The sequence below is a fragment of the Cardiocondyla obscurior genome, linkage group LG03 (assembly GCF_019399895.1).
Source record: "Cardiocondyla obscurior isolate alpha-2009 linkage group LG03, Cobs3.1, whole genome shotgun sequence".
Lineage (NCBI taxonomy): Eukaryota > Metazoa > Arthropoda > Insecta > Hymenoptera > Formicidae > Cardiocondyla > Cardiocondyla obscurior.
Window position 1 is genome coordinate 4539129 of NC_091866.1, and position 25478 is coordinate 4564606.

General features: G+C 41.9%; 4 protein-coding genes and 1 non-coding gene across 6 annotated transcripts in view; 1 reads left to right on the top strand and 4 right to left on the bottom strand.

The window, feature by feature from the left end:
* Window positions 1-10: 10 nt before the first annotated feature.
* LOC139101226 (kanadaptin) lies at window positions 11-2961 on the bottom strand. The gene is made up of 6 exons (XM_070654235.1): window positions 1941-2961; window positions 1566-1855; window positions 1306-1448; window positions 1070-1230; window positions 624-983; window positions 11-534 (listed from the first exon to the last, which is right to left on the bottom strand). Exons 1-6 carry the CDS (start codon window positions 2757-2759, stop codon window positions 91-93), a joined length of 2217 nt encoding a protein of 738 aa, XP_070510336.1. The 5' UTR covers window positions 2760-2961; the 3' UTR covers window positions 11-90.
* Window positions 2962-3248: 287 nt separating this feature from the next.
* Pp2c1 (protein phosphatase 2C) lies at window positions 3249-10479 on the bottom strand. The gene is made up of 6 exons (XM_070654234.1): window positions 10033-10479; window positions 9226-9576; window positions 8925-9145; window positions 8374-8517; window positions 6756-8206; window positions 3249-6577 (listed from the first exon to the last, which is right to left on the bottom strand). Exons 1-6 carry the CDS (start codon window positions 10334-10336, stop codon window positions 6208-6210), a joined length of 2841 nt encoding a protein of 946 aa, XP_070510335.1. The 5' UTR covers window positions 10337-10479; the 3' UTR covers window positions 3249-6207.
* A 4379-nt stretch (window positions 10480-14858) lies between these two features.
* Trnak-cuu (transfer RNA lysine (anticodon CUU)) lies at window positions 14859-14931 on the bottom strand. The gene has a single exon. It is a non-coding gene; the product is annotated as a tRNA-Lys (tRNA).
* Window positions 14932-15071: 140 nt separating this feature from the next.
* Window positions 15072-25031, bottom strand: LOC139113797 (slit homolog 1 protein). Of its 2 annotated transcripts, XM_070675208.1 has the most exons (7): window positions 24015-25031; window positions 22868-23227; window positions 21962-22030; window positions 21277-21700; window positions 20275-20614; window positions 17937-18524; window positions 15072-17621 (listed from the first exon to the last, which is right to left on the bottom strand). In XM_070675208.1, the coding sequence occupies exons 4-7, from the start codon at window positions 21669-21671 to the stop codon at window positions 16101-16103; spliced, it is 2844 nt and encodes a 947-aa protein (XP_070531309.1). In that variant the 5' UTR covers window positions 21672-21700; window positions 21962-22030; window positions 22868-23227; window positions 24015-25031; the 3' UTR covers window positions 15072-16100. The 2 variants fall into 2 exon arrangements, with proteins under 2 accessions (XP_070531309.1, XP_070531310.1); XM_070675209.1 differs by lacking the exons at window positions 22868-23227; window positions 24015-25031 and having other exon boundaries at window positions 21962-22861.
* LOC139113795 (cytospin-A) overlaps window positions 19165-25478 on the top strand; it is a 35562-nt gene continuing 29248 nt past the window's right edge. Inside the window, exon 1 of the mRNA XM_070675199.1 lies at window positions 19165-19412. Coding sequence (XP_070531300.1) covers window positions 19230-19412 — 183 coding nt within the window. The 5' untranslated portion in view covers window positions 19165-19229. The remainder of the gene's footprint in view (window positions 19413-25478) is intronic.

The following is a 25478-nucleotide window of genomic DNA, read 5'->3' on the forward strand; positions in this document are numbered from 1 at the left end:
ATAAACAGTCTTTTTGATAATACTATGTAAAATTTAATGGATTCTTGATCAGAAAGTATTTACATTCTTAGAGAGAAATCTAAAACTAATTTAATATCCATATTTATCGTTAAGATTTGTCCTCCCGTCTCCAGATTGATTCTGCGGCGGCACCCAAGTAGAATAATCCTCCGAATGGACATCTTGATCGTACTGTTTTTTTACATTTTTCAATTTTTCTGATTTATTATCCTTTTTCCGTTTTCTGTCATGTGGAACAGTAACGTCTTGTTTCTTCGTTTCCTGATTATCGATTTTCGTAACACGCGACTTATCCTTGATTTTCGTACTATTGTTCGATTCCGTTTCATTTTTATGTGGTATAGACTTTTTATATTCGGACGTATGTACGTTCGCATTTTCTTCATCATTTTTCTCATTACAAGTATCTTTATTTTCTTCTTGATCTTTTTCTTTTTCGTCATCATCGTCGTCGTCTTCTTCTTCTTCTTCGTTTTCAATATTACTATGTAAAATTGATGAATTATCTTTATTCTGAAAAAGATATTTTATTAAATTAGATTTTTCCTATTAAAAAAAAAAATATATAATTAATGGCTGATAGTAAAAGATTAATTACTTACGTTTGCCACAAAAAGTTTTCTTCTTTTTTCAAGCTGGGAAATTTTCTTCGTAGAAAGCTTAGATTTTTGCTGCACATCGTCCTTATCCTCTGGCACCTGACTAACGAGAGGTGGTAAATTGGCTGGTCTTGTAAGATTTATTAATTTAATAAGTTTTGTTTCTTCTTTCCGTAAGTTCTGCAGCTCGACTTTCATTTTTATTATGTCGCCTTTACTTAAAGTAGATGTATTTAAATTCGACATAAAGGCATCCAGCGAATCCTCGCTAGACTCTCTCGCTTTAGCATCGTTTTCTTGTGCTTCTTTTAAACGAGCGTTTAAACGTGAAATTTGGTTTGTTATTTCATTGTGTTTTTCGGTCTAAAATCATATTAAAATATTACGTTAAAATTAGATTTGTAATATTAGATAAATATATACAATATAAATAAGCAAAATGGCATTACCAGTGAACTATACGTCTCGATTTTTTCCTCAAATTTTCCAGCAAGTTTCATTCTCTGTTCGCGTTTTTTCTCTACCGTTCCCGTTCTATCCAAAAAGTTATCTTCGTCCGAATCATAATAATCATCCTCCTCCCAATTTCTTGCTTTCTTTCTTCGACTCTCTGTAATAAATAATTGCCAAAAGTTAGAAGTAAAATTTACGAAAATTCGTCAAAAATTATTATATTATACAGTACCGTGATTAGCTTGTCTTAATAACCCGTGTCTATCCAAAATTCTGCAGGCTTCTAAAGCGCACTGAACAACGGATTCTTTTTTCTTTCCTTTTACAAGTGCTTCTGCCTTCATGGATCGACCGCCGAAACATTCTTTAGGCAAACTAAAATTATATTTATTTTTTAAGTAATATTTTAAAAAGTATGACAAATGCAAATGCAATCTTAAAGCAGTGCAATACAAAAAAAAATATATATATATTTTATAAAATTATATTTACCTTATCCAACACAAAAATTGACCAATCCCTTTTTCTTCTACTTGATATTGCAAATCAAATCCTTCTCTTTCGAACCAGCCTCTTAATGTCTTCTTAGGATCGTCTAAATATAATTCTTCATCCACCATAGAAGCGTAGGGATTTTCTGTCAAATCTGTTTCTTCGTCGGCATCTTCTCCCATTCCCCAATCAATACCTTCGTCTTCTGCTGCTTGTCTAGCTTTCTCCTCTGCTTCTTCTTGCTCTTGTTGTTTAATATTTCGTTCCCGTAATTCTTCTAATCGTTTTTCCTGTAAATAATTGTTACAAAAATCTTACCTTTTACAAAAATATAAATCGTAAATTATTAAAAATTTTATTACAATTTACACTAACTTTAAGTTGAGTAACCGACAATTCGGATTCCTCTTCCTGATCATCGGGTGGAGCTTGCAGAATATATTTTCTTTGACTACAACCGAACTTTATCATATGACCACCATGCAGCCGAACGTAAGTCCGCGATTTTATGCGATGTCCATTCCAGAATGTGCCATGTGTGCTCTCTAAATCGTACAAATAAAAACCTGCAGAGTTCTTTTCATCTCCTATTGCTCTATATTGAATAATTGCATGGTGCCTGGAAATAGTTGGATGGGCAAGGGATAGATTGCAGATAGGCAATCTCCCTATCACGTGGAAACTTCTTTCTGTTAGGTCGATTTTTTCCACAATTACTCCCGACTTTAGAACCTCTAGCTTGTATTTTTCAGTTGGTTTTCCACCCCATTTTGGCTCCAAATATGGTACGTGAACGTTCCTCGTGTCAGATGAGACACTTTCATCCGTAGAAATCTCCGAAATAGACTTGTCGCTCTTATCTTTAGCATCATTTGATAAATGAGTAGATTCAATAACCTCCTTATTCGCGGACAATTCAGACGGTGGGAGTGCTACATTATTTATAGTTCGAACTTTTCCAATCTTACCTCGCTTAGGGCCAATCAGTAAAAGTGGCTTTTTAAATCCTGGATCTGTACAGGTGTTCTCTACGTTATTATCAGACATACTCTCAGTTTCTGACTTCTTAACGCTCTGTTCGTCACCCGATTGCAATTCCGGAATCGTTTCATCATTCCTTGCACTAACATTGTCCTTAGAAACATCTTCAGGACAGAAAGTTGCAGGATCGCTCTCTCGTTCATTTATCTCCATAGTTACGTTTTAGATCGAGAGCCAGCCAATATATCATAAATCATTTATACTTACATAAATTATTATTAGCTTGTTGCTGTCGATCGAGATTCGAGTAATACTTTCAATGCTCACGTTTCGAATACTATCGTCACGTACGAGATACTACGAGATACGAATTACGAATACGAGGAATACGAGTATCGCATAACAACATAATCTAACCTACCCAACACGAGCCTCGTACGAGATGGAGTATTATTTTCACAGTGTGCAAGTAAGATTTAAATTCTAGGGATTTCTTATTTACTCCGGTTTGTAATGGATTTAACTTACGAATAACAAATCGTCTCGTGCTAACAAATATTAAAAAAATTTTTTTTTTAATTTATTCAGTAAATTTTGCGCATTAAACGTTTAAAATTTTATCGAGTTATCGAGTGGATAAAACGTGTAAATATTGGGTCTTCGCTTATCTCAATGACAGAATAATCGCAGAAACGGTGTCAGTTTAATAATATGATTTGTATTTCAGTTTATTTAATTAAAATATACAGGTTATATAAACGTGATCACACATTTGTTCGAGTTACTCCGATATCTATTCCCCCCCCCCTCGCCACGCAACTCTCTTAACCTGAGATAAATCGCTATATAATATTTCTTCTCACTAACAGTTTCTTCCTCTTCCGTCTTTCTTACACCAATAAATTCTTCATTCATTTTTACTTCTTAAAAAATACTCAGTTTCATCATATTTCTACGATGTAACAAATAATAAATCTACAGGCGCGTTGGAAATCGATTTTCTTCTTTTTTTCGTTTAAACTCGCATTTCCCGCAAATTGCTTTAACAGACGCCTTGACTTCTCCCCGCAGTAATCGCTTAGTTTATCTATACAATATATATGTCTATAATATTAACATTATATTTACATGCAGCGAGAGACCTATAAGCGCTAGAAACAAAAGAATTCTTAAAATAAATCTTCGATAACTAACACACGTGTCACTCTCCTCTGTTCCTCGCAAACATTCTTTTCTTTAAAATTTTTTTTCCTTAGAAATACAATATCCTTAATCTACATGCACACACAGATTCGTAAGTGGTAACTATTGTAGGCACGCATCATCCCTTTCCTTCCCTTTTTCTCCTTCGTCTTCGACGTAACTGTCCACAGCAGCAGTCGTTTCGCAGTGACAATTTTCTTTCTCAGCTTCCAAAAAATATTCTACGAATACACTACTCTGCACCTTATTTTCGTACAATCAAATCGGCTTTAAAAGCTAATTAATAAATAATCGAGGATAAATATGCCGTTAACATCTTACACTTTAATATATTATACTTCATTTATGTTCCTTTTTTTTAAAAAAATGTATAAATCTTAAACTATCTATTTAATAAGATATATATGTATATATACTCTTTTTTTTTTAATTTTATTATTGATTCTTATGTCAAATTACTTTAAAACACTCGTCTCGATACATGCAAAGATAATTTAAACAAAATTAAAAAAATTATATGCACTCGTAATAAGCAAAGTTTAAATGTTGAATTTCTATTTATAAAACACATGGAAATAAATGCGCTGTGTAATTTCTATAATAAAAATAATAAGGAAAAGTGATAAATTTTTTTTCTCGCACGAGTTAACATAATTTTGCAAAAGTGATATAGATTATATGCGCCAAAATTTTTACATTCCAATATTAATATATGTACATACCTATATATTAATATCAGAGATATATTTTTGTATATATATTAGATATAAATCTCTTTCTTACTTCGATGACTTATATATCATTATATCACTAATATGATAGTGCACGTTTGCATTTGGAACACAATTGTTGTACAATTGTTTGTACCGACAGAAATTTAAATTTCCTCGATTATTCTTTCTCTTTTAAGCTGTGCTTTTAAATATTTTTTTCTAATTAAAATCTAAACATTTATAACGCATAAAGTAAACAGTCGTTTTGTGCTTCGTACCGAGTGGTCATTATTTAAAACCATACCTCTGAATTTTTTTACAGATAATAAAATCTTTACTCTTTTTTTATTCTTTTTTTTATACATTATTCACACAATTTATATCTATGAATCGATATTAATGTATTTCTCAGATAAAGGCTGTGCCAATTATTTTCGACTATATGTTAATTCTAGCGTAATTCTATTTACATATAATCATTCAATAACCACTCTGTACTCAGCCAAGGCAGATCAATGTGATTGATACCTACATACTAGAAAATAGTTTAATATCTTAATTAGACATATTTTCTAAATGCGATGCCTCTTTTTTTTTTAATTTGCAAATTTTCTTCGAACCATCGTCGCGACGATTATTAAAGCGGAATTTCTGATGAGGAGAGAAGGGAGAGAGAAATTATTTTTAGAATTACACGTGCGCAATGAGCCGCGAACTCGCATTCCATATTTAGTTTTAATGCGTTTGGTCGCCGTATTCAGTTTAAGGTAAAGATCGCAAACAATAGTTATCACTGAAAATGTGTAAATGTGAGATATGCATACAAATCCATTCTTTATACGTAATCGTACCGTCTTATTGTCAGGCTTTATGCACTCGCACATATTATACTTTCATTTTTCGTCCTATGTGACAATTTGCTAATCTATGTGAATATTAGAAAGCATACAAAAGAATATTATCAGGTATTATTATTTTTTTTTAATTTTTGTATTATTAATTTTTTGTGATAACTTATACTACCATTTTTTCTGCGTGCCAATTAACTCAATTTAAGTGTTAAAAAAATTTTTTTAACTTACATTTAACATCGGTTTACGTTTAAAGAGAATGATAATCTTCCTTAAAAAATTGTGAAAGTACACTCTTGTACCGATAATGAATTTAGAATATAACTCTTTCAATGACTAGAGAGAGTTCGATTTGTTTTTAATTTTTTTCGAACGAGATGATAGTATCTTTTATGAGGAATTAATGATTATATTTGATGAATAAAATGGGAGAGCGCAACAATTTATTTCCATGCAGCAAGCAATATTATAAAATGAAACAGATCTATGCATTTGATGTACAAACATAAATCAGAGTAAATAATTTCAATAATTAGACACAAACAGTGTGACAAAAGTATTTATGCAAATAGTTTGCGATATCATCATATTTTACTATAAAAAAAAAATTAATGAAATATTTCTATGCTTCAACCGTATTTATATCTGAGGTTTAATGGTATCTTTAAAAATGAAATAAACAGTAATGCTTGGAACCCCATTCATATTTATCTCGAATAAAAGAAGATGTGATCTCCAAGATGAAAAATGGAGAAGTTTTAAATAGTGAGTTTTAAAATGCATATAACAATCAGCTGCTTTTACATTGTAACTAGATAATTCGCAGATAGAATAGGGTAAAAGTGTCATACCCTAAAAAATTCGCGAACTCGCAAAACTACAGCTTTTTACTTTTTACTTTCCAAGACGTTTGATGCGAGATCGCGTGCTGAGAGATCGAGCACTAGGATTATATGGTGATTTAACTTTCTTAGCTATACCAGAACTCGAACCTGCTGTTGAAGAATTCATGGTCGCGCAAGTACTCACGCTTCCACTGTTACCGTTCGCTTTAAGTTTATTGGACGACAACGAGGAAGACCTGACTCTATTTGATTGCAGCGATCCACCGTTGGTAGATTGTTTCAACTTGTTCGGTAGAGGCAATCGATTTTGTTTCACTACTCCATATTGATGAACTAATTGCGCAGATATTGTATGTCCAGCAATATCTACGTTACGTGAACGCAGTGTTTTTACAGGTGTTGCCGCCATAGTGTCTGATCTAAATAAAAAAATTGAAAATAACAAAAAATTTAGCAAACATTCATAAAACATTTAAAAATAGATAAAAATTTAATAATACTTATATAGTATTTTTTTTTATATTTAATTTTATTTGAGTATCAGACGTACGAAATAATAAAACATACGTTTAAAATATATATATCAAATTTACTAACCTTAGCCATCGTTGCGGCATCGTCGTATCTGTAGGACCAATTATAGTTACTGTCCTATTTAATGTCCTTCTACCGCTATTACAATTGTTCGCTCGGTTATTTCTTCCTTGGTCCCAGTCTCTTAGGCCAAAACTACCTCTTAACTGTTGCAATCGAGTTGAACCGTTGATGGACGATCTCCTAATAGCTTTAACAGGCGTAGCTTTTTTGCCTAAACTTCTACGTTGGAACGTGTTGGATGATGAAGACAACGTTATACCGACACCATTCAGTGATGAATCTGATCGCCTGTCCGACGTGGGCCAACTTAATCGGGTGTTAGCATTTTCCAACGTTTGATTGGATGGATCGTTCTCATCCGTGTGTCGTTGATCTTCGGAACGCGTTCTTCTCTTTGCGCAAGGTTCCTGTTGCGAACAATTGTCTTCAATTCTAGATGATGAAACTGATGCTTGTGTAATAGCGCTATGCTTGCGTTTATTGCTTATAGCGCAGTCATTAGCCGTTTTTAAAGTATTTTTCGTAGTCTCTTCAATCATCGTGTTTTCTGCAACAGATGGCTTTACTCTGTTGTACCGCGGCTTCATACCGTTCACATAAGTCTTCGAATCCGGAGTCATCGTGACGTCAGCAAAACCATTCTGAGCTTGAGAAGAGTTTAAACTATGTCGTCGCTTTATCGTTCTGACATTCGCCCTCGCAGGAAATAAAGGATGCTGCTTATGTCTAGATCCGTTTAAAACGCCATTTTTCATCTCACCGTTATCGTAACTGTTACTTTTAACAGAAACAATACTACGACGTAACCTGCTTACATGGGGAACGGGTTGAAGCGCTTTCTCGTTCGCACTAGGAAATGTATTCTCTCGCGTCACGTTAGATATTCCTGGCTCGGTTATAATTTCCTTAGGCTCAGCAAACTTATTCAATTTTGCGTTTGGTTGAATCAGGGTTTGCGCATCGTCAATTTTTACTTTCTCGTTTTCTTTCTGCTCAGTTATTTGCTTTTGTTCGTTCTCAGGATGTTCCGATTTCTCGTAATTTATTTCACTCGCTTTTTTACTTTCCCCATCTCCAGTATCTTCTGGCATTTGACTCGAAGAGATTTCAGCAACCTGGATATTTTTGTCGACATCCGCGATCTCTATATTCTTATCTGTCGTCGCCTCTCGCAATTCTGGTGAAGTATCCATCTCTGATAAAACTGATTTTTCAGAACACAAAACTGTCTCTAATTGTAACGTCTGATCAACAGTTTCTTCATTTCCGTTCGATGAATCCGGTTGTTTAAGATCAACGTCAAGATCCGTGGAAGCCTCCAATGGGGGTATCGGCATGCATGGCGATGAAATTTTTGGACTAACTGACTCGATATTTTCAGGTTCTTTCGTTGTCGTTGGAGTATGTGTCCCATGATGTATAACACGATCCTTTTTTTGGTTGAATAGTATCTTTAACAAAAACAAATGTTCTAATTAAAATATTAAATTTTACAGTTGTTAATGTTTGAATTTTAAAGTTAAAATTTTTATTTTAATTCTTTCAAAATTTATATATAAATTATTTATACACATAATGTCAAAAATGTAAAGTTTAATAAAACAAGTATTATTTGTACCTCATTACGACATGGTGCCGATGGATCCAGCATTAATGTTACAACGCTGGTATTATCCGCACGTAATCTCGTAGATGACCACCTCTCCAATGCACGATCCACGAGACTTTTCGAAGGATTGATCCACATTTGTAAATCAGCCTGCTGTAGAAAAAAAAAAGAAAATGTATATACTGTTACGCCTGCGATAAACGCACCCTGCGGCTCGTGAATTTCGCCGAATCTCGGTCGGCGTAAAGTCCTCTTTTTCTTTTCGTAAAGTGTGTTCGGATTTTTTTTCCGTGCGTGAGTACGGGAGTGAGAATTTTGCAAGCGTAATATTTTGTTTCAATTAATAACATACATACATAATTTATATTTTACATTAATAATTGTACGCTAAAAGGCAGACGGCAGCTAGCGAACGTGATTTTAGCGTCGTATGCGTCGAGAGTTTCACATGTACCGCATGTATATACCGCGCCGGCCGGTTTGCCGATGACTGATTTCTTCCCGTTCTCTCATCCCCTGCCTCTGTCGACTAGGATTACGTAAAATAATATAAAACTTACTCCGTTACCAGTCTGCTGAGAAGCTATCAAATGTTTTTCATTATGTCTGTCGGTGGCTTGAACAATAGCCACTGCAGCTTGTGGTGACAACATATTCCATAGGCCGTCGGTACCAAAAATAAGACAACGGTGTGATTTTACGTCAACTGGAATAACTTTAACATCTGGTTCAGGCGAGACAACAAAGGTATTCAATTCAGAATTATAGCTCCATAAATCACCTGAAACGTAATTTCTATTTAGACAGTCTGTTATACATAAATCTGCAAGATAACGAAAAAAAAAATTCATGAATATTTACCCAAAGACCTTGCTACTGCAAGGAATGGAATTTCATCCATGTGAGTAGATCTTCTGACTGGACCTTTATGTCCAATGCGAGGTCTATTCCACACAACTCTTGGAACACCAGATTTACTGACCACTTTTCCACCTGATTCTTGTATGCGCGTCATTTCTGGTCCGCTCTCTGGTTTATGATCCTTTGTCAGCGCTTTTGCCCGCCATTGAGGATCACCCTCTACCTGGTAGCCCAATATAATAGCGGAATCTCCAACGTGACCTATGTATATCTTGCCTTTTCGTATAAAAGCGATGCTGGCGGTCGTGCCCGCCGTGGATGGTAGTCCGGATGCGGTCCTCGGCCATTTGTCTGTTCAAAAAAAAAAAAAAACGACGTTCAAAATATATTCGGAATACGAAGAGAGTTCTTCACAGTCAAGGCCGAGTCCGTTACGCTTTACGCGCGCGCGCGGCGGTATCGCCGCGGGAACCTCCGTCATCCGGAGTCGCGACGAGAGAAGGAACGCGGGCAAGCCATCGTATCGCGTTCTTTTCCATCGAGCCTCGACCTTCCAATTTTCAGGTTAGATCAAAGAATTACATAACCTAAACTCTAACCTAATCAGGTCCTATCGCGTTGTCGATGGCAGCTATGGTGGGGGAAATACGCGGGACGGTGACAGAAATTCTCAACGGGGGCTACTGCCGCGGGGAGTCGTGTTACGTTATTATTAATAATAATTTGAATGTAAAATTCACATAAAAGCTAAACGAATCGTGGCGTAAGCTCGGCCGTTCGCTCGCTACGCCTCGATCGTCCTCTTACCAAGCTCCCGCCACATCGCGTAGTGCGTGTTCATGTATCCGTCCCTGATTGCCCGCAGCACATCCTCGTCACGGTCGCTCCAAAAATTCTTTTGCTTCACGATGATGTCCATTAGGTGCTCTTTGGCGAAGGTTGCGGCCTCCCCGCCTCCGTGCCCGTCGAAGATCCCGAAGAAAGCGTACTCCAGGTCCTTATCGTCCGGTGTCGGCTGGAACGCCACGCAGAACATGTCCTCCATGTATTTGCGGCCGCCCTGATTGCAGTGGCCGGTCACCCGCAGATTAACGCCGATGCTGAGCGGCATGTTGACGCCTCGGGGACGATCCGTTCAGTGACTACGACGGCGACGACGACGGCGTCGCCGTGTTGCGAAGTACTGTCTGTGTTCGGTGCGTTTATTACGCACTCGATTGCCGCTGCACACACTCGTCGAACGGAAGCCTCGCATTTACTGGGCAGGTCCGCGCGCGTCGCACGGTCCGCGCGCAAGAGAGAGACGGCGAGGTGACGCGGGAAGGGAGGAAGTGGAGGAACAGTGACGTTGCGGTCGCCAACAGAGCGACGCAGTGGGGATTGGCGGGACAGCACCAAGCGCAGGAGGAGAGTCCCATTTCCCCTCCACTTCTCTCTCTTCCCGCTGCCCTCGACCTCACGCACACACGAGCGCCCCTTCGTTCCGTCTCCGTCTTTCTTTCGCCGCGCTCTTACTCGCCGTCCACGATTTCACCGATACGAGCGCGGCCGACGTTCACCGACGGCCCTCTCGAGCGACGGGCAGAGCGGAAGATTTTGGAATGCACGCGCGTTTTCCCGCTGCGCCGCGGGTACGTCTTTTCGAATATGCCGCCCGCGATCGATCGCCGCTGGACCCGCTGATCGGTTTCAACTACGTTTTAACTCCGCATCGATGGCTCTTCGCGACCACCACCGGGACGATCGAGATAAACGCGGGAATTCGCAACGGTGGCATAAAACGCGCGGCGTACGTGCACGGCCGCGTTTGCTCGCGTTGTCGCCGACGAGAAGCCTTGAAAGTCGGCCGCCGCGATACGGCGCGACGCCGACGTCCGGAACACTTGGCCGCGTCTTGAATCCCGTGCCCCGCGAGACATTTTCGACACACCGCTTTCCCATTACCGTCCATTTACTTCGCCACCACGTGCTACCACCCCCGCAATCGAACTTCTAATTGACCGCGGGTTAAGACTGCGAGTTAGAAATGCGCTCTACGCTGAAGATAAACGAGGAGAGCTAAGAGCGCATTTCTGGACGAAGTTCGCGGCCGTTAGATTTCGTTTACAATGACGCGTATGGTGGGGTAATATTGCGGATAAAATTCAATGTTTTGAGTAGCGCTCAAGTAGCGATGCCGCGCGAGAGAAGTCCTTATCGTTTCCAATGGTTTTTTTCTTGCTCGTTAAATAGATAACGATGAAATTTCAAAAACAAAAGAAAGAATAATTAACGAGAGACAGCCCGATCTACGGTTTCACCACGAAAATTTGCTTTGGTCTGTTCATAAATTATACCCCATTAAAAAAAAGAAAAAAAAAGAGAGAACTAATTAATCAGAAAGAAATGCCATTTTTGGTCGAGTTGGATTTCCATTTACTATTAATATTTCTGTGCTTTGTACATAATTTTAATTTCATTAATTGCATGCAATTATTTTCGCGACTTAAAGATCATGTTTCCATTGGATCAAGCTTATATTTGCAAATATATATATATATATATTAAATGCATGCGGCACATGTCGTTCAAAATTGATTTACCCGCAATAATTACTTATCTACCGATTAAGCATGGCTTTCCAATCTTTATTTCGAATCACTGTCGAGGTGCGTCGCCCCTCGAAAGAACTCTCACCTATCGATAAGTTTGCTTGTCGCGATCAATTTCTTTTCCATTTCTTTTCTAATTAAAAATCTACAGATCTTACGCGAGAGGAGAAACGAATGGAATGCGTTTCAGGCGAGGTTTTGTGCAGGCCCGCATTTTTTCAATTGACGTCAACGTTCAAACTAGATTAATTATTTTCATTAACGATATTTTTTCTTTTTCCTCTCCTTCTATTCGTTTAAACGTCAATTTCATGCGGCGCGAAGTGTACGATTGAGCCGACTTCTCGAGTCGCTCTCTTGCGTTTAAGGTTAAGGATAAAAACACGTGCGGCACTCCACGTGCGAAACAACGTTCTAGCGGACGGAAGGCTAGAGAGATGGATGGAGCGTTTCGTGAAATTTTCAAACGGCAACCTACCCGAGTGGCATGTTGGCTCGGTCATATCGCTTGTGCGCGCGGCTGCGACCAGCCGGCGACGCGTCTCCAACGTTTCCCTTCGCCCCGCGCCGCCCTAGCCCTGCTGTCGACCGCGCCGCTCCTCCGGCCGCGTCCCCACCGCGGCGGAAACTTTTCCGTGGCCCCTCTTGCCCCGCGCGGTTGCGTTCTCTCTCGCCACCCGACGTCTCCCCGCGCCGCCCGTACTCCGCCGTCCTCCCCGTCAACGCCGCTGGCCCGTCAAACTCCCGGTGCTATATTCATGCCGCGCATCTCCGCTCACGCAGTCGCCCCACGTTGCCGCACTTCCTTTTTCTCCGATCTCTCCGTCTCCCTCGCTCTCCTTTTCGTTCTCTCTTTGTTTCTACGCTCTCTCGCCGCGAGCGAGCAACCTGATTTCTTGTCCAGCTCAACCGAACGATATTGTCGTCGCGCGAAACACGACGCGCTTAGAAAAATTGTCCAGAGCGTTTTTCTCGTGATCTTCAATCTCTCTCGGGAACGATCGCGTCGTATTTATGCCTATATTATGTGGTCAACGATTGTCTAAATAACGCCTTAAAATACGAGTCTCAAGCTTCTCGATTTACCACTCGCTTTCGGATATCCGAATTTCAAGCGGCTCTCCTGCGGGTCTCGGTTGCGGTGGAGGGAGGTCGAAGTCTCCGCGTAAACGGGCGACCCTGTTGGCACCGGCGTGAAAGGCCTAAAAACGGCGAGGGCGAGCCAAAGAGATCTGAGGCGAAAAGTGCTGCGAACGCCGTCGTTTTGCCGAGGCGCGCGCGCGCGGCGATTATCTCTACGCCGAAGCAAAACATGGAGGGGCACATGTTTGAACTTGTTCGATCGCGACGACGTGGCGATAGCGATGCGGCAACGTTGTATCGCCGCCGTTCAAAATAGCTCTCACCAGCTGCGACGACTTTCGCCCGACCCGCGGATTAAAGTCCGCGGAAAACGCGCGCGACGCTCCCGCGGGAGACATACGGGTCCACCTCGGACTTCGATCTCGATGACGCTGGAAAAAGATTCGCAGCCCGAAAGCTGCCCGTTCCGCTGACTGTTCGTAATATCGAACGCTAAGCAACGCGAAATGTGTCATCGATTGCATCATTCCCCTTGGAGAAGATGGCCACTACCACTCGGGAACCGACCTTAACGTCGCACTACGTGAATCGAGCTGCAAGTCGTACCTCGGCGGACCCCGCTCGGCTCGCGGTGAATAAAGATCGAAAAAAGTAGCCGCTGGAAAACTCTGTACAAAACGAATACCTCGACGATTCTTTTAAAGATGAATTTGAGACAGCTCTCTAATCGAAATCGATAATTCACGGGTCAGCCCGTCCGCAGGTTTCCTGTCGCGAGCGTATCGAACGGTACCGTCGGCGCCATCTGTATTTTATTAGTTAAGATAGAAGGAAAATATGTTATTTATTTTCTTTAAACTTACACACATGTTATATGAACTAATTTTTTATTGTATCAGCCTTATAGCATCTGACACTTTCGTTCTCACGTTTTCTTTTTCAGCTGACATCCGTTATTAATGAGCAAATACTTGCGACCACCGAGGTTTGCCCATATAAGCTTATTTGCAAATTACAAACAGACCATTTCCGGCTATTTATCTCAGTTCCCCATTGGTGAGGTTTGAAGGGTTTGCGTAAGGGCGCGCGAATCTAAACGTCGCTCAAGAAGAACGTCGAACAAGAAAGATTCGCGAAATGCAACTGTCATACGATTCTGTTGAATTCAAGATGTGTAGAACGACCGAAAAACGTTTTCATCGTCGCGTACGAACACGAAATAATCGGCCGCGACGATCGTTCTTTTCGCATTCGTTGATTATAATTCGAAGCAGATCGTATCAATCTCGATCCTCTCTTGATAAAATAATGGACGCGATAACGACGCTCGTATAATCTTATTATGCACAGCTTTTACGCACACGAATGTCGACTGATGACTTTTCATCGCGCATATAATTAATTGCTCGTCAACGTTTCCCGTTGACGTTAGACCGCGTCGCGAAGAGAATGCGTTTGACGTGCGTCAAACGGCCTTCGCGTGGTTTTGTTAAAGTCTTTTTATCGATTGTCCCCGTCGGGCCAGACGATGCACACACGTGGCACTCTGTACCGGACATTCTCGAGCCAAACCGTGCAGGTTCATACTTGTCGAGTCGAGTAGAAGCCTCGCCGAGTGAGTCACGGGCTGGTGACTTATATTAGTAGGATTGCTCATTCGCATGAAATTTCAAGAGAAACGGTCACTTTTCAATTGGCACATCGTTGCGCATAGAGCAGAGCAGCCGTGCCCTTTTCCATGCACGGCAAACAATGAACCGAGACTAATGCTTTTGAGGTGAACGCATAAAGATGTGCTTTTCTTTTTTTTAATAGACGTCTTAAGAAAGAATATATTTGAGATTACGTCTTTAATCAAATTAAAAAAAAAAGAAGTTTAAAAACTTATTTACATACATTTTATATATATTTTTTTATGTTTAAAATTATAAATATTTAAAACATTGCAAAAAAAGTATCCGCCCAACGTGGGGCTCGAACCCACGACCCTGAGATTAAGAGTCTCATGCTCTACCGACTGAGCTAGCCGGGCTACTTGATAGCCCCTTTCTTTAAAATATATATAAAGTACTGTTTGAAATAAGAAAATCAATATTTTTATTATTTGCAACACTGTGTTCTTAAAATCCAGTAATATAATAAATTAAAAATGAAAAACAAGTGGTCGCCGAATAACTGTTGCATAAAATAAATCTTTATTAAAATTGACATCTTAGTAACAAATGGCTTATTACATTTCTCATGGTAAATATATTATGTACACCGAAAGACAGATATAGCGTTTGCTGCGACGAGCGACGAAACGGCAGATACGGCGGCTGGCGTACGTGATTTTCTCCTCTGTCAGCCGCCGATTGCGAGGAAGTGTAGTAGGCCGCGTTCCCTTTCAGTTCTCTATGACTGATGCTCCGCAACACATCTACGCGCGCGCTTCGTGTGAGATTCGACGCACCCCACGCCAAGATCACGTACGCTAGCCGCCGTCGCAGCACCACGAACGCTATTCCTGACGGTGAGTGTGCTACAATCGTTTCTTTGATATTAAAATGAACACAAATAAAAAGTAGGTTTAACGTCGCAATAGTACAGATCTTTATGGCACATTTACTATACGTATATTTGTCCAGGATAATTATACATTGATCCCTGATGGCAGTACGGTTGACCAACCAATATTCAATTAACTTAATTATTAAATTTTTACGGCGATACTTGTAATTGTGCTGCGTGCGACAAACAGGTACTAATAATTAATCTAAGCGATCTAACAAGTATTAACAATCTAAAAGTATATCAGGTAACATTATTCTACATATAACGTTATCTAATATTATAGAGATCCCGTAGGATTTGTGTTTTAATATATATGCATTCGCAAAAATAAATACGTATTAATTAGTTTATAAGCGCTTTAAATTCACAGTATGAACACATAAAATTACAACATTAATAATATCGAGTCTAGCCTCATCTACTGTTTTTTTTTCTTTTTTTTTTCTTTAGAATTGATTATCAAAATACTCCCTTATCGTCTTTCTTTATCGAGATATTATTATTTCACGTTAAATTATAATTCTTAATTCTCTTCTTCTCTGTTAACGGATAAATCTCAAAAAATTTCGCCTATCAGTAAGACAAAGTTTCTTTTAAATATCTTTTCAAATATCGTTTTTTTCTTTTTTTTTTTTTTTGTTAAAACAACTAATGTATTGTAAAGAACAATACAAATGCCGTGAACAACATTAGGTATTCTCTCAATTTTATGTTACTCGCCGTTGAACAAATTGGCGAGCAGTCCGGCTCGACGGTTCGATTCTGATAGAGAAGATTTCGCGTGATCTTCTTACCCTCGCAAGAGTTCTCCACCTTGACAAACTTGATTTTTTGCGTCTCGAGGAACTGCTCTAGATCCATGCGACAACGCCACTTGAGCGGATTGCTCGCAAATTCGACGATGTGTAGATTCGGCATATCTTGAAGATCGCTCGTGTAGATGCACTGCAGATCGTTGCCTTCGAGATTCAAATATACCAGGCTGTGCAGGTAGCGAAATGCACCGGGTGCAATGTAGTTGATCGAGTTACCGCGAAGATCCAGCCGCTCGAGATGTTCTATGTTGAAGCAGCCTGCTTCAATTGACTTCAGTGGGTTACCCTGAATAGTTAAACGTTCCAGCGAGTTAAGGCCTCTGAAAGCGCCCACCGAAATCGTTCTCAGACCGGAGTTTCTGATTGTTAGATCCTGTAACTTTTGAAAATGATAAAGAGCGCTAGGTGGAAGAGTAGGCAGGTGACCTTCATAGAATTCGATGTATACAGCGTCGCGTGGCACGTTTTTCAATAATATTAGATTGCCACCCACGCAACGATACCGGGCTTCCACAGATCCGGGGATTCGAAAGCAGGAACCTTCGATGGTCTCGTTGCGAAAACCTATCGAAGGTGGTTCGGTCGTAGTGGTCCACGGGATAGTCACCGTTGTTGTAGGCGGGGTTGCTGGCGATCCGGTGGTAATATAACAATCGTCGTTCACGTCAAATAGAGACTTGCGATTGTACGGTATTCTTCGCGAGTCGAGGAAGTTAGCCAGCTTGGCACCGCACAGGCAGCTCCACGGGTTGTTCGACACCTTGAAGACGCAGAGATGCGGCATTTTCCGCGCCATATGTTCCACGCCGAAGCAGTTCATGTAATTCTCGGATATGTCGAGGCTGTAGAGCCGTGGCAGCGCGTCAAACACCTCGTTAGGGATACGGTAAATGTGATTGCGCGAGAGGTCCAAGTGCCGCAAGTTTGTCAGGCCTTCCAATGCCTCGGACGTCACCGATTTTAAATGATTGCTGTGTAACGACAAGTACTCTAAATTATGTAAGTCGACAAAGGCGCGATACTCAATCGTCTCGATACCAGAGTCACGTAATTCCAGCCTGGACAGCCAGCCGTCGAAGCGGTTGAATGCTTGCGTCGGGATCGTCTTCAGGTTCGACAGGACGATGCGAATGGTGTGGACTGTGCGAGGCAAAATCTCAAGCTCGTCGATCGAAGTAATGCCACTGCAAGTGTAAACCTGATGCGACATTTGAGTTCTGTCTCTCATACAGGTACCTTTGCGAGCCGGTGGTTTCGGGGTAGGAGGTTCGACGATTGGTCTTATCACAGTGATGTTTCTTTCACTCAGAGTGTCTTCAAAAGTGGTCCAATATACGTGACCAGCGATAGGCGTCTAAAAATATAATAAAATATTCTTATATTGAACTTTTAGATAGCAAATTAATTAAAAAAAAACTCGTATATGTTAGTTAATTTTTTTCTATCAATATATAAATTAAATTCGCTTGATTTATCTCCATTCAAACCTTTAAACATTATAAAAAATAAATTAATTAATAAAAAATTCGTGAAGGCGTAAAACCTACGTTTTTAATTACTTGACTGTTTGGCATTATCGTTAAAAAAAAGTGTAAAAGAAACTTCTTATTCAGGATCGAGAGATCTCCACACCTTGAAGATTGTTGTCTGGGCGAATATCGCCACTTACTTGCGAGTGCTGCCAACCAACGTCGGTCTCGACGACTTCGTCCGCCTCGTAGCAGCGACCAGTGACTTCGAATCCTACTTGACGGTCGGTCAAGTACCTGTGCAGATTTCTGCGGCACTCGCAAAACCAGGGATTACCGACGATGTCGAGCCGTTCGAGGCGTCTCAAGCGAGCTAGCTCGTCCAACGCCAGGCAACGTAACCGATTGTACCGTATGTCCAGGTGGCGTAAGCTATTAGCGAGCGGCCGCAAAGCGCCGGGCTCGATCCGCTCGATGCCGTTGCGCACGAGTACCAATTGGTCGAGAGCGACGAGGTCGCCGAACCAATGGGCGGCAATCGCGGGCAACCGGTTACCGACGAGCGTTAGGCGTTGCAACTGATGCAGACCGGCGAACGCGCCCGGCTCGATCGTTCCAATCGCGCAATCGTGCAATTCCAGGCTACGCAGACTGTTGCCGAAGCGGAAGAACGTGTACGCGGGTAGCCGGTCGATCTTCAACCCTGAGATCTGGATCCACGTCGTCCTGTCCGGCAGGCGGTCCAGCGACGTCAGCACGCTCGTCTGGAAGCGGCTTCCGGGACGTTCCTGCAGCGAGAGAAGACGACGAGATAAGATATCTAAGCTCGCGTGATCGCTCTCTGGAAAGAGATGAGCTCGTACCGCGTACGTCAATCGCGTCGTTACTCTTGATCCGAGCTGCAGTTTCTCAAGTTAATGTAATATATCGTTTCGCGTCGCGAGTGCCGTCTCACCCGGCTACCGCCGATCGAGCCTCGAGCTCCTATCCTCGCGAGTGAAATTGTCAGTGATCGTTCGCAGCTACGCGGCGCCAGTCACGGCGATCATAATCCGCGATAGCGCAATAACCTTTGCTTCCTACGCGACAATGTATCGGCGGCGGTTGCGCTGCGCGCGCGATTTTTCGTCGTCCCCGAAGTGAGCCAATCGAGGCGGGAGCCCTGGGGGGTCACGTGACCCGGCGTGCACCAACCTTCGGTCAAGCCGTGAGGACGAGCGTGTCGGAACGAGATCGCTCTCCGCGTTTCCGCGCTTCCGCGAAACCGGCACACGTCGACGGGAAACAGTTGCCGGTCGCTCGAAAATCGCGTGTCGGCCGGCAGCCGGTCGCGGGTACGCCGGAAGGAAGCCCGGCCGCCGCGAACAATCGCGTAACGTAACTCACGCGCCGGTTCGTCCGCCATATGTCGCGCGCGGTCGCCGGTGGCGGACTTCCGTGTGCGGACGTTTATCCGCGTTGTGCCCGTTGTCTGCGTTGTGTGCGTTGTCCGCATGTTTTCGTGCACCGCTCTCAAAGGCCACGGGGTGAAGCCGCACGCCGCCGCTGTCGCCGTCACAACCCGGAAGGTGCAGTCTAAGGGGACCGGGGACGCCGGAGGGAACGTTGGACGACACGCGAGGGCTATTTACCATGTTGCCGGCCGCACCGGGATCGTCACACCGTCCATCGATAGGGTGAGTCTGTTTGCTCATTGAATTATTTGCCTGACGAAGGAACGCCAAGCACGACAACTTTGGGCTATTTCGCCGCAGATAATGAACTAACTCGAGTATTCAAATATCGGTACGTTTTAATTTTTTTTTTCTTTTTTTTTCAAGGGGTGTATCTTAAACGATATTAATTGATTTTTATGACGGTTCGATTTTTACAGTCAATAATTTAATTTAATTTTATTAAATGAAACGAGACTGATTGGTGCTCTCGCTTATGGTACTTGACGTTGATGCCTCATGCTAAACTCTTGGCTTTCCTTCGCGTGCACGTATGATAATGCTGAATATAAGCTCCGGAGAGTAACGACGTTACACAGTCGTTAGACACACAATTGCGTCTTTAATTGACTATCGTGAGCGGCCGTTAGCATTAAATTTCGACTTTCACCATACGCGTGGTGCGTGGTACGCGCGAGATAAGGCCCCGGCTTTTTAGGTGACACAAACCGCAAGCCAGTCGCGAGGTAGGTGCCGATGTTATCAGACACGCAATTACGATAGAGTACTTTTCTGCTTCGTCCCCGAGATCCGTGGCGCGACTCTCTGAAACGCGATACTCGGAAAAACAAACCGCCGCTACTCGATTCCGAAGCCGTATTGCCTTACTGCGTATCGGTGCTCCATGCTGCTGCAACTCGTTCCAGTTCGCGCGAAATATGTAAATGTATTTAGAAGGCTTGAGATCGGAAGGCTACTTTTCCGACCTTACAGAGGTCTGACATTTCCGATTCGATTCGAATTAATCCGAAGCACTAGGCGCGTGAGTTTACCACCATTAGGATTGAATAAAATAAAATAAAGTATAATAAAAAAAAAAAAATACCTGGAAAGTTCCTATCGGCCTGACGTCCGTTGTCGGGAGCGAGGGCGGGAGCGAGATTTCGATCTGTGTCATGCACTGCGGATTTCGCTGCGCGGTGCAGACTCTCGGCCGAAATCTGCACTCTATCTCCTGGACGATCGACCTCTCGCGAAAGAACCTCTCCATTCTTAGCCGGCACTCGCACAGCCACGGGTTGCCGTCGATGCGCACGGTCCTGAGCGCGGTCAGATGCGACAGCTCTTCCACCGACAGACAATCGAGGTCATTGTCGCGCAAGTCCAGGGTCTCCAGTCGCGGTAACATGCGAAAAACGTCGGGCTCGACGTGCACCAGGCTGCACCTGGAAAGAGAATCGCGAACGTGTTTTTTTTTTTTTTTTTTTTTTTTTGTGCACTCGACTCGACGATTCTCGCAGCTTCAGATGTTTTAAAGAAACAACGATAAGTAAAACTCGAGATTCGGGGATGTTAACGTCTTGAAAACTAGACAGACTTACGCTCACGGACCGCGATCGTAGAAAAAAAAATTTTTTAACATTGAGGTCGAAGGAGTTGATTCAGAAATGTAATTCTTCGTAATTTGAGACTTCTTTCTCCATGTGCTAAGGAAACTTTGATAAACGTTGAAATTAACTGCGTGCACTTTGCTAATCGTGTTCAGCATCTGATATTTGGATACCGAATGACATCACGGTCGTAATAGCGCAATGAATAACTAGGTCATCGACATTACCGAATGTATATACGTATAACTGACGCTTTATGTAAGTTGTTGCATACAGGCCTCGATCTATCGGTGTCCTCGAATTTCATAAATATATGTCCAGATGCAAGACAATGTCGCCGATGACATTTTGCATGAATCGCAAATAGCATCGCTCGTCGCGGATGGAATTATTAAAAGAAAAAGTCCTTAATCGCGCTACAATTAGGTTTCTGGTATAATTTTCCCGTGACTTTGCCAAGCATCGGACCGCGAAAAAAAGAAAAAAAAAACGAATACCTGTCGAGAACCAATCGTCTAAGATTCGGCACGTGGCGGAACCACGCGGATCTCGCTGCGAGGACTCTCGTGCCGTGAAATATCAGCCAGTCGAGCCGATTCAGGCCGCGAAATGCCGCGGGTTCGATCGCATTAATGTGGCAATTGTAGAAGGACAGGCGACGTAGATTCGGGAATCGGTTGAACGCGTCGTCGTAGATCGTCTGGAAGCGCGACACCGAGAACTCGATCCACTCGACGTCGCCAGGTAGCTCGTTCAGGTCGCCCAGGTCGCCGTGGATGCACGCGTAAGCGATCGACCGGTCGTTGTCGGCGATCGGAGCTGAGCTGCATTTGCCGTGTACTCGGCCAATTAGGCCGACCAACGCCCAAAGCACTAATATCGAATTGACCATCCTTTGTAGTCGTAGTGCCAGTGGGTCACCTGGAAGAGGGAACGCTTTTAACGCGATATCGACGATTGCCTTTAAAATTCTATTCATTTATCGCATTCGTATAAATTATTAAGTTAACGTATAAATTTCAGAAATTAAAAATTATTATTTATCTTCGCTAATTAATATAATCGGTGCACCGTTACTTTAATTTGTTGTTATATTATTCAGCTATTGGTCGAGATACTCGGTATTTTCAAAGAGGTACGAATGCTTTCGGCGATCTTGAAATACAGAGGCATCCCTCTTACCTGGAAATCTGTCCTGGTATTGCCCGATCTCTCTCGCTCGCTTTCTGGTCCGCCAAAATTTTCAGTCCCCTAGAATCGTACGAAGTTGATTAATACATTGATTAATACATTGTTGCTTTCAAAGTACACCGTGGAAATAATTAAGAGAACGCATCTGCGAGATAATTCGGGGCGAAATAAATCATCGATAGCTTTATTTATGTATCGCGCCAGTTAAATTAAGTTACACGATGATCTCACGGTCAGGGAATAAATACGGATCTAATGTGTTGATGCGTTAAGTGCAAGTGGTTAATGCCAAAAGTTCGTTTCGTCAGAACATTCGCTGCATTTGACGCGCGGCACCAATTTCGTTAGCAATCTGCAGACTTTATGATTCCTTTCGTTGAAGCTATTTTATCTGGCAAGCTAATGACATAACGCCGCGTTTGCACGGAGTAAACTAAAACAGTCAAATAGACTTTTTTTTGCATATTTAATAGACTTGCCTGCATAGCTAGATGCGATCTCGTATGCGTGACCATAATAAAGAAAATCAAGGTCTCGTCCAGCTCGCGTTTTTCAAAAGACACACGCCCAAACGCGAAATTAGCCCCACGAATCTTCCTATTATCACTATTCATTAACGTACACGTCGTAAGGCTTCGAGAAAGTTTGAAATGCAAGTATTACGTAATGTAAATAGTATTACTTTATAAAATCATCGTGATAAAAACACAATTGAAGAAAGAAAAAAAGAAAAAAAACCTTAATAATTGAATGAAAAATAAGACTGAATTCAAATAATTTTTTCTCTCGCAAGAGTTAGTTCATTTCTCCGGATAATTTTTTTTTTCTTTTTAGTTAATCGTGGTAAGAATTTTCGAAATCTCGAAACAGATTTACCTTCATTTTGAATTAACTTACTGTGAACGAACAAACACTATGTATAAGGTAAACGATGTCGTGAGTTGTGGGCCTCTTCACTCGACGGACACTTAGACGCGCCGCGCGGAACTGACGTTTGCATCTGTCAAAAAAAGCGGAAGAGCCTCGCGATCTTCGTTCGTGCCGCCACCCACGGGGGTACCTCTGTTTCTGCCAAGAAGAGACGTTGATTTTCCGCGGCGGGATCCCCACCACGGTCGCTGGTCAGTCGATCAGTCGGAACGCCGCGCGCGCTCCTTTAATGGCACTTATATTTTTCCGATCGCGCGGCTATCATCTCGAGCGAAGTCGCTTGCATTTTCAGCTACGACCTTCGTGGAAGTTTCCAACATCGCCGGCCTACGATCGCGATGAAACAAAAATTATATACTTTCGCGCTAAAGGCCAGGAATAAAATTAAACGCGGAGATATTTTTTTTTTCTTCTTCTTTTTTTTTTTTAATTTGTCTAGCTTGTAATTACGCGGAGGAAGAATGATTCGATAAGACGTTTTTGCATTCGCGCGGAAAATGTTTTAATAACGCATTGGTTAGGTCGGCGTAATTCGATCTTCTCTAAAGGAAAGAGAAAAAAAGAAAAAAAACAGGTACAAATAGCGTTCTAATGACGCCTCGTGTCGAAATCGATACGAAGGTGTGGCGTGTGATTAGTGGAAGGGAAAATGCATCCAAAAGTGCGTCCCGCCCGGCAGATCGCAATCGCCGCGAAGATCTCGTCGAAACGACTGAGCTCGCGAAAATGCCGCTTCTTCATTATATAAGCTCGTAAGGCCAAGGTCGCCCTTGTTCCCTGCGCCGGTAATGCACACCGATTCCTGCTTGCGACGACCTATTTTTAGCACGACGCGCTCTAGTTTGGCATAAAACTAGATGCGTAATACAGGGTGACGCGATGCAGGTGAGTGGGGGGTGGCTTACAGTAAATTTTTGTTCCGCGAGATCTGATAGGGTAGCCAGGACACGTTCGCACAACTTCTTATCTAGATGTATTCATTCATAAGATTAAATTAAAAAAAAGAAAAAAAAATAGAAAGAGCACGTTTAATTATCAACGTCAAGTGTCGTACATTCTCTTTATATTCGCTAATTAATAACGATACACTTTAGGATTATCCACAGAGGGTTACCGTAAATTAATTACGCCAATCGAAAGAGTCACAGTTCTGAAGATGTCACTGGTCACGATTATGATAAAAAAAATTTCGTTTTTTCCTCTTTACGATCCGCCAGGTCGAGGCTTGCTATCGAACTCTTCGTCCACACCTCTAGTCATTTATTCACCCCGAATAAAACGCCCGCACCCCTTCGTGACCCACCCTGCGCTGTCTATGGGCAGCGCCTGTTCGGTCCACACCTGCGTCGATCCGCTACTATGCCCCGCGAAAATGGTAACGCTCTTCGGGCCTCCAAGGTCTCTCGCGACGTGCTGATGACGATGTGGCTCTCCTCGTTCGCCGTTTCTTCTCTTCCTCTTCTTCTCTGTCGTGCTTCTGTCTCTGTTCTTCTCGGCGAGTGCATTTGCGACGACGCACGTACGCGGTGCACACGCTAGCGTGACGAAACGCGTACCGTTTCAAAACGCTCTCCGCTCGTTGTTCCTCCTTCGTCCTCCGCTTCTTCTTCCGCGTGTATCAAACGGGGTTTTTTTTTTTCTTTTTTTTTTAGCTTCCTTTTTTATCGATCTTTAATTCTGGTTGTCTCAAGTTTAAACGAAGAATAGGGATTTGAATTGTTGAATTTTCGGCGGCCACGATCTCTGCCGCAAAGCAACATTCCGAGGAGAGTTGGCAGTGCTCTCTTGCCAAAGCGGAAGGCAGAGAATTTATGAAGACACGGCATATTACCCACGGCAGTGGACTTGAACTTGTATTGGTAGACCGTTTCGCAATTGACTTTTCTACCAAGAAATATTTTCCATGACATTAAATATCTTTGTCTCCGAACTTGATATTAACATTTTCGTAGACTTGAGATTGCTTCACATTTTTATTCACGGAGGTTTTGAAAAATAAATTTATATTCAGCTTTGAATGAGGAATTAATCTTGAATTAAGTCAATTAATTTTTTTTTTTTTTTTGTTCTATCAAGCCGTTATTGAGTTAAAAAAGGATCGATGTAGATAGTACGTTGTGACTTGTGCCGGTAAAAAATCTTGATACGCAGTGACAATGTGTAACAGTATGCGTGTTATTATCCAATACATCGATAAATCGCGCTGTTCACGTATTACGAGATGCATTTGATGCGTTATGCAATATTACGGTCTAGTCCAGAAATGCGCATTACATCATACAACCCACGAAGGTCTGATTGCACTTTGGGAAGAGCATAATTTACAGATGAACAAGCGCTTCACGCACGTTCTTCATTTGTTATCAGCTCAATTAAATCATCACACATAATTTAACAGATGGACGGCATGCACGCAAATTAAATAACCAAAAAAGTAAACCGAGCTCTTTCCAACGTTGCTCTTTCCAAAAATATTTTGACGTTCGGCTCTTACTTTAATTTACGATAAATCAATCCTCGCGGTACTGAATCTCATCGAATTAAACATATATATTTAAAAAAAAAAAAAAAAAAAAAA